This window comes from Thunnus maccoyii, chromosome 23 (assembly GCF_910596095.1).
Source record: "Thunnus maccoyii chromosome 23, fThuMac1.1, whole genome shotgun sequence".
NCBI lineage: Eukaryota > Metazoa > Chordata > Actinopteri > Scombriformes > Scombridae > Thunnus > Thunnus maccoyii.
In genome coordinates, this window is record NC_056555.1 from 26,048,152 (window position 1) to 26,057,804 (window position 9,653).

The 9,653-nt window shown below is 39.7% G+C and overlaps 1 protein-coding gene across 1 annotated transcript in view; it reads left to right on the forward strand.

The window, feature by feature from the left end:
* Positions 1–3,165: 3,165 nt before the first annotated feature.
* stab2 (stabilin 2) overlaps positions 3,166–9,653 on the forward strand; it is a 48,605-nt gene continuing 42,117 nt past the window's right edge. Inside the window, exons 1-4 of the mRNA XM_042403541.1 lie at positions 3,166–3,286; positions 4,508–4,632; positions 5,985–6,100; positions 8,847–8,932. Coding sequence (XP_042259475.1) covers positions 3,194–3,286; positions 4,508–4,632; positions 5,985–6,100; positions 8,847–8,932 — 420 coding nt within the window. The 5' untranslated portion in view covers positions 3,166–3,193. The remainder of the gene's footprint in view (positions 3,287–4,507; positions 4,633–5,984; positions 6,101–8,846; positions 8,933–9,653) is intronic.

The following is a 9,653-nucleotide window of genomic DNA, read 5'->3' on the forward strand; positions in this document are numbered from 1 at the left end:
AACTACAAAAAACTACAAAGACCAACTTTACTGAGAGATGAATAAAAAAAATACACAGAAGATTAAAACATGTTTAATATTCTCACTTATAAAAACATGTTTGTTATTATAATTATCATTCATGAGTTTAATTATAACCTTTCACAGGGTTTAATTACAAAATGCATTTGTAATCAAATAATAATTGATACATTTTAAAATTGAAAAAAGATGAATATAATTAGTACGTAAAACTATATATTTCAATTAAAAAATTAAATGCAATAAAGGGATAAAAGTCAACTTTAAAATTAAACGTCCAAAAAATCAATTTTCTATTTACAATTTAAAATATTTGAAATATAATCTTACTGAAAATATTGATTAAACAATTGATTAACTTTCCTTCTTGTGCCTGAGCCAATAGGAGGCTCTTTCCACTGCAGAAATGACTTCCTGTGATGGTCTTTGGCCCTCTGGACTCTTTGCTGGCTGATGTAATAATTAGGTTCGTTCCCATGACGAACAAGATGTGAGATATGGTGCATCCCATCATGAAGCCTTTCTCAACAAGCCGCCACTCTGCTGTGAACCTGGCGGACTGAAGTCGACCCATACGCAGTAACACAGTCGAGCCTTTTCTCTTGGCTTCCTGGATGAGTCAGCAGAGATGGTCCTGTGTGCTCCAACCACCCAGAGAACCCTTCAACACCACCCATCGGAGTAGATGTGTCAACATGAAGGTGAGTATAGAAAAGAAGATCTTTCCCTGCACACCGAGCAGAGAGATGGTCCAGAACTGGCTGATCTGTGTGGAGTCCAGCGCTTTGGGGACAAAGCACCTTCTGGTCTTTAGCAGCTCGCTGGAGCAGCGTCCCTGGACCAAATTCTCCATATAAGCTTCCAAAGCCTTCGGAGGAAATCGGGGCATTTCTTGTGTACTTTGTACGGTATACTGCTGAGACCCGGAGCAGATGATGATCTTCTGGACCTTTCTCCGGGATGGGGGTTCTGTGCTGAGGGGTATTGTTGGTTTATCGATGGTGCGAAGGTTATTTTCTTGATGAATCGCTGAAGGTTTCCTTGACAAAATCATCCACTTCCTCCTTTGAGCTTGTAAGACTGCCAGACTTCCCCAAGGAGAGATCTGGTGAAGCGATACGATACGTCTTACCTCTTCAGTCTCTTCTTGTTCCGATCAGCTGCTCTCTGAGGCTGTTAGTTATTTTATTTCTTCTTTTTCCTCAGTTCTGGCCATTTTAAACTGTTAGTTTAGGTTTTGGTCTTAGTTGTTTGTTTTTCCAGTCTGACTCCTTCTGTTCTGAAGCTTTCTTTGGTCAGTCAGTGAGTCGAATATAATAATGCTCAAAGTGCTTATTAGTAAAATATAAAAGTTTAAATCATTAGAAACAAAAAAACAGACAATTTAAACAACCATCAAAATATTAAAACACACTGAAAAAGAAGGTAGAAATTAAATTAATAATGAGTAATAATAAAGGTGTAATACAATGAATATAACACATTAAAATAGAAATACAAGATTTAAAACATCAACAGAATTAGTTTGATTCTAAAAACTGACAGAACTCAAATCTGTCTTTGACTTTTGGTGAAATGTGTTTAAAATGAAGCAGCAGACATGTGGAATAATATTTAATAATAATATTTATTTATGTATTTAAGAACAGAGTCGAGCTGCTAGAAGAACATGTGACACAGTAGACGTAAAGAAATATAAGTTGAGTTTGGTTCGTCCTGTTTAATGCTGCTCAGCAGAAAACAGTGTGTGTGTGTGTGTGTGTGTGTGTGTGTGTGTGTGTGTGTGTGTGTGTGTGTGTGTGTGTGTGTGTGTGTGTTATCAGCAGTGTGTGATGACAGAGCAGAAAGTTTCAGGAAAGAGAAAACAGCGACAGGTTCTTAGTTACAGTCCAGGATTTCCTGCTATTCTCTGTCTCTGCACACACACACACACACACACACACACACACACACACACACACACACACACACACACACACACACACACACACACACACACACACACACACACACATACACACACACCAGCTGATTGACAGTAAAAACTAAAATTAAAACAAGCAGAAATAAACTGACACATTTAATGAGCCCAGACAGATTTATTCATATTTATTCATATTTGACTTTTATTACCTCGTTAAAGCTTCTGAACCTTTAATCTGTAAATATTGTCGATGTTTCCTGCGTCGCTGTAAAGTTCTCAGTGTTTCGATTGGCTCCAAACTAGCTGTGATGTCATGAATCCTGCAGGTACGTCCAGGTGTTATTAGAGGGCAGATATCACAATAATAACCAGCGTCTTCTTTCTTTTCTTTGTTTGTTTTTTGAAGATTTAATTGCGTCACTTTGACTTTTGAACCCAAAGAACACAGATAAATCCTCTTCAGTCAGATGGAAATTACAAATGTTTAACTACTAAAACACTCCATCAGTCACACCAGAAGATTAGTTCTCAACCTTTGCAGTGACTGAAGAGAATTTGTTGCATTTTTATTAGATTCTATCAGGATTTCCTCTTCAGTACGGATGAGATCTTCATCTCCTCTAATACGATGATGCTGATGATGACGTCTCAGCTGACCTTCATCAGGCTGAAAACACAGATTTACAAAGAGTTTAAGACAGTTTGTCACATTAACAGAGTTTATTGCAACAAACCTCAAAGTTCTTGCATTAAATGTTAAATTTGTAAATCTTAATATTTTTCACGTATTTATTCATTTAATGTTGTTGTTTCCAACCTGTAGATTGTGAGATTTAATCCTGTAAACTAGAATATTTGTCACAGTAACACAGCCAGTAACGAGGAGTCACATGTCGTCATCTGACTGAACGTTAGACCAGAATCAGCCTTTCAAACCGCAGCACGGCAGGTTTATTTAGTCTCGTGTCCTTAAAACAGCTCCAATAATTCAACGTTCAACAAAGTCTGAATCTGTGATTTAATGTCGTCTGCATGAAAGTTACATCAGTGTGTAAAAAAAACATGAGTCAGCGGTTTGCTTTGAGCTCTTCAGGAAGCACATGGAGGGGGGGCTGAAAGTGCCGGGAGGAGGAGGAGGAGGAGGAGGAGGAGGAGGAGGAGGAGGAGGAGGAGGAGGAGGAGGAACAACCAGACGCTGAAAAGGACGAGAGACTCTGAGAGCAGATCAGACAGACGAGGACAGAAGACATGGAGACGAGTCAGCTGCTGCTCATCTCTCTGATGATGACGATGATGATGATGATGAAGGAACCGACGATGACCTCAGCTGCTTCTCAACAGGTAACATCATCCATCTATTCATTCATTTATGTCATGTTTCATTAACTTTCACCTTTAAAAATAACTTTAAATGAAAACTTCACACTTATTAAATAAAGACTGTAAAGTCTGATTTTGTCTGTAATTGATCGTGTAAATTCTGATCACATTGATCAGCTCAGTTGAAAGTGATGATAAAATGCATCAGATCTCTTTTAGACGTTAATGATGGAACTTGTGATAAAATTGATCAAACTGATCAGATCACTTTTAAATGTGAAAAAAGCTAAAAAAAAAAAACACCTGTAGTTATTGATGAGGATGAGGATGATGAAGATGATCAGGTTCTGTATTCTAACAGATTTCTGATCATTGAGGAGTTACAGTATGAGATGTAACAGTCGACACTGAAAGTGATCAATAAGTTTACATATATATACATGAGAAACATCATGTTCAGTCATATTATTTTAATGAGCAGGTGAATAATGAAGCATGAAGTCATGTGATGAGTGTTTGAAGCCTGACGGTGAGTTTCTGTGTGTGTGTGAGGTCTAACGAAGCGCCGCGCTCGCCGTTTGTTTCCTGGGTGGATCAGATGCAGCTGATAGTCGCCGCAGCAGCAGCCATTACAGTCATTACGCTCACTTCCTGTTCCAGTCCTCACACACTTTCTCCTCTTTGATGTTTGAAAACTTTCTGCTGTCGAATAATTCTCCCCGTAACCGAGGTCTCTTAAAACGTTCAGTAGATTTAAAGGGTCACGTGACGTTCGTCTTAATTTACTCATAATTCACTTCATTATCTTTTCAAGGTGTTATTATGGGATATAAGAGACTCTCAAGAGGCAAAAGTAATTTCCCCATATCTTAATTATCAAATTAAATAGATTTTAAGATGTTTTTAATGTGTAAAAATCCTTAAAATGTACAAAATAACAGTTATTGTTTAATTTTTATCTCCAGAATATCTTAAATTCAGCTTCACCGCAGCTTTGAAGTTAACTAACTGATAAAATTAATGGGTTGGAACATATTAATGAGTTTTTAATTGGTTATCTGCAACTTTTAAATGTTTTTGAGCTAAAATAGGTTCATTTACACCTGAACATCACGTTACAAACACCTTCATTAAATCGTTATTAATGGGACTTGTTTGGTCTCCTGAACCAGCGTTTGCCTCCACGCCGTCGCAGCTGTGAATCTTAAATGACAGCGTGTGTCGTGTTTCTTCTTCTGTCAGAACTTCTGCTCCAACTCGACGGTGTTGAGGACTCGGACGGCGTGTCACTCCTGCAGCATCAGTGCGTTGATTCCGTGTCCGTCCGGATACAAACAGACGCCCGGATCCACCGCCAAGGACTGCAGGTGAGACTCTTCACCTTGTTTCACTGCTCGAACACAACTGAGTACATTTACTCTGATTCTCTACTTACATACAACTTTGAAGTATTTCTATATTCTGTTACTGTACTTTATACTTCTACTCACCACATTTCAGAAGGAAATATTGAACTTTTGCCTCCACTGCTTGTGTTTCAGCTTCGGCTGCTGGTATTTAGTCTCGTTAAGTCTCCATCAGATTAACATAACGGCTGAAACAATGTGATGATCTGATTTCACTTTGTTTCACAGATAAACATTCATTTGTGATTTTGTCTCCTTGTAGTGTCAAATAACAACTTGCACCACCTCAGTAAGAGTCAGTTTCCTACCAGTATATTTAACTGGAACTCTTCCAGCTGCCAGCAGGAGAACGTTCAGCAGCACAATCAGTAGTGAAACAACAGTTTTATATTCATCATTAAATCAGACCAGATCTGTTTTCACTTTGACATTAAAGGGTTTGATTTTAATAAAGCAACAGATTCCAGGTTATCAGACAATAAAACACGTACGGATCAAACATCTCCTCACAGCTTCTCGACACAAATATAATAAAATAAACAACGAGTGAAGACGTTTTACAGAACGAGTCATTTAGATCAAAAACGACCTTTAGTCACGTTTTAGTGACAGACGCCATCTGGTGGCCGCAGTGATTATGGATAGATAGATAGATAGATTGATTGATTGATTGATTGATTGATTGATTGATTGATTGATTGATAGATACCGCTGTTCACTTCCTGTTTCCAACGGTGAGTCAGGACAGTTTTTTTAAAACTACCATTGTCATGATGTTGACTGTTGCCATGACAACGAAGGAGGTTGCCTAACTTTGAGGAAGTAGTTCCTTGAACCCAAACCAGGACCAGACCTGAACCGCATCGCGACAGTGATGATGTTTGACGGTTTGGAAGTCTCCAGATTAGAAAACGTTCCTACAGGTCGTTCTGGAGTCACATGGTACAATCGACCTCTGTGGTCGTTTCATCACGAGGACGTGTTGGTTATTTTATTTTCATGTGTGGTTTGACTTCAGTACTTTTAGTGCTTCTGCTTCTGCTGCTTGTTTTAAACAAATGTGTTTAGATTTTATAAAATATTTCAGCAACATACGAACACTTTGAGTGAGAATATAACGAACACAAAGCAGTAAAGATACAGGAATCAGTTTTATCATAACATCTAATTATTTTATAATTTGTTGATTTTGAAATGTTACAGATGATTTTTATTATATCATAAAGGAGCTCCACATCTCCTGTTCGGTCGAGTCTTTTACCTTCATCATTTGGGGATAAAGAGGTAAACAGATGTGCACTGTGTGTGTTCAGGTACTACATCAGGACGGCCAGTCTGCAGTTACCCATCAGCGGCTGCTCCTTCGAGTGCTACAGCGAGGTGGAGATGAAGAGCTGCTGTCCGGGTTTCTGGGGCCCCGACTGCATCGGTGAGAAACACGTTTACACAAAACATCCACAGAACCCTAAACTATAAATGTCCAGTTTATTAGTTATTACAGAGAATCTGCTGCTCATTTATCAAACTGTTTGCTGGCTGCAACCTTTTTATTCAGAATTTTACCTAAAACACAGCAGTGACCTGTTTTATGACAGTTATTGATCACAGGAGGTAAAAATATAAGATGTTTAAAGTCACTTTGCATATTTAACTGTCATTCGTGCTATTTATATATAAACATCACAAAGTGTACAGTAAGTGTTGTAATAATATTCCAATAATATAATCTGAATAATAATCAGCTGTAACATAAATACTCTGAAATCTGCAAATGTTTTTCATCATTTAAGATTTTGATGTTTTATCTATTAAAGTGTTTCAGAGCATGAAACTGTTGCTGAATCATTTTCTGAATGTCTTGGTCTAAAAATAGTCACATAGTGTATATATCAGTCAACCTGTCTCTAAGTCTTCAAACTATTAATGAGGTCGATATCTTTTCTCAGGTTTTGACATGTTTAAACAGTCTGTGCAGCTTCATAACAAAACTCTAAACTTAATCCAGACGTTTCTTCCTGAATGTGTGTGAACAAAACAGAAGAGTGGAACATTAAGCTCTCTTGTGACGCAGTGGGAGGGGGGGGGGGCGGGGGGGCGGGGGGGGGGGGGGTTGAGTGTCTGAGGCCTCCAGGTGACTCGCGTCACATGTTCGGTCCTGCAGGATGCAGCTCGTCCTGCACAGATCAGAACTTCCTTCCTGCCTGCAGATCTCTGAGTCAGCAGGACGAGAATCTGCTGACCATCAAACATGAAGCTGGACTGACCGGACCCTCAGTGTTCAACCCCCCCAACGCCCCCCCAACGCCCCCCGACACACACATACATGTCCTCGTAGTCCAGGGGTTCATGTTTGCCTCTCTGTGTTTTGCTGTGTTAAGAGATGAACAGCTGAACTCTCAGTGACAGTTTGAACTTCAGTGAAAGATGAAAGTAAAAATTCTTCACTTTTACCGTCAAACTTGAGGATAAAAACTGTTGATCAACTGGTTCTGAGGGTAAAATCCGGTCAGATGTCAGAGAGCTGCTGACTGCAGGACACAAACTGGTTCCTGTCTGACTGGACTCAATTACAATGAAACAATCAATCGATAAACTAATCGATCAACAGAAGATTCATCAGCAAACATTTTGATAATCAATTAATTGTTTCATTAATTTCACTGATTCTAACTTTTAACTGAACTGTGACTATTTGGTGGTTTTCTCATAAATGATAATAAACAGAATATTTGGGGGCTTTGGATTTACTCCCTCTTACTATCAGCCTGCTGGATTATAAACTGTTAGCAAAAACACTCAAACATATATGTGAGGAAGCCTGACCAGAGTAGCGAGGAAGGTGGCAGGAGGCCAATGAATACAATCAAATCAAATGTAACTGGCTTAACTCAGGATAACTCAAACTAAGGCATGATCACATTCACACCTACACTGTCATTCTCTTATTTCTGTTCTCGCCTGAACCCACATTTCTCCCCTTAAACAGACCCTCCAGTCTATAAGGCAGAGCCATGTTTCTTGCAGGGGGCATCAGTTCCCTTTTTATTGACAACTTGGCATATAACAATATTGCTAACAGTCAACACCGTTTACAACAAATTGCATCATCTGCAACATAATCCTCATCACAAACCAAAATACGTACAAATCATACAGATACTAAACCAAACGTTTCAATAAGTAAAGTAAATCCCCCGTATTTGGTCTAACCCATGACATCACTGGTGTGATGTCAGTGAGTTTAAAAACAGGAAGTGATGTGTCTCCTGGAAAGCACTGTGAGTATGTTAACACAAGCTAATCTATAACTCAAGAGACTCAGAACTTAAATCAATAAACAATAAGTGAGCTTGAATACTTCCATAAATGAAGGTGTAAATGTAACAATGATAAACACCAACAAAACTCAGGATAATATGTAAAGCAATGCTACATATACTGGTTAAACAAACAAATAACAAAGTATAATGGGGAATAATGGTGTGGACTCACTAACTTTGTCACAATATACTGAAAAGAATATTTAATTAAAGAATAATTAATTCAGATCAAAGGACAGGTATGACGTCTGAATGTGATCTGCTTCTTCGCTTCAGAGGAACTTTGTCTTCTTAGTTTTGTTCACATATAATGTTGCTCTGATTAAATTGGTTGGATTAAAGTCATATATGAAACCTCCAAGACGGCAGTCATCCCTTGTTGGTCCTCAGATTTATCTTCTTCAGGCAGAGACACAGATCAGAGCTGTCCTCTGTCACGATACATAAAATATCCCTCTACGCAGATGATATACTTTTATTTATAACTGAGTCAGATAATACCACATTAATTTAATACAATACAGTAATTTGGGAGGTGAAATACACTTTGATTCATAAAGGTTTTATTCTTTTATTTCTCAGTTTTTAAATAAATACATGAGCTGATGTTCTCAGTTCTCAGAGAGAAGCCGGAGTGGAAAGAAGGAAACAGTTACAGTTTGAGTTGTTTCAGGGAGGTGATGACATGTTGAGATAAGAGAGGAGCAAAGATAAAGACTGAAGAGAGGGAAGATAAGAAGGAAGGAAGTAGACAGATGGAGGGGGGGGGGGTCTGTTTCCTCACAGAAAACCAAACAGCAACGCTGTCACAACTCTCCACGAACCTCCATCGTCAGCTTCCTGTTTGTGTTGCAGAGTGTCCAGAAGAAGCCGACAGACCCTGCAGCAACAAAGGAGTCTGTTCAGATGGCCTGGGAGGAAACGGGACCTGCACCTGTCAGGTAACACACCTGCTGACAGGTAACACACCTGCTGACAGGTAACACACCTGCTGTCAGGTAACACACCTGCTGACAGGTAGCATACCTGCTGACAGGTAACATACCTGCTGTCAGGTAACACACCTGCTGACAGGTAGCACACCTGCTGACAGGTAACACACCTGCTGTCAGGTAACACACCTGCTGTCAGGTAACACACCTGCTGTCAGGTAACACACCTGCTGACAGGTAACACACCTGCTGTCAGGTAACACACCTGCTGACAGGTAACACACCTGCTGACAGTTAACACACCTGCTGACAGTTAACACACCTGCTGTCAGGTAACACACCTGCTGACAGGTAACACACCTGCTGACAGGTAACACACCTGCTGACAGTTAACACACCTGCTGTCAGGTAACACACCTGCTGTCAGGTAACACACCTGCTGACAGGTAACACACCTGCTGACAGGTAACACACCTGCTGTCAGGTAACACACCTGCTGACAGGTAACACACCTGCTGTCAGGTAACACACCTGCTGTCAGGTAACACACCTGCTGACAGGTAACACACCTGCTGACAGTTAACACACCTGCTGACAGGTAACACACCTGCTGTCAGGTAACACACCTGCTGTCAGGTAACACACCTGCTGACAGGTAACACACCTGCTGTCAGGTAACACACCTGCTGACAGGTAACACACCTGCTGTCAGGTAACACACCTGCTGTCA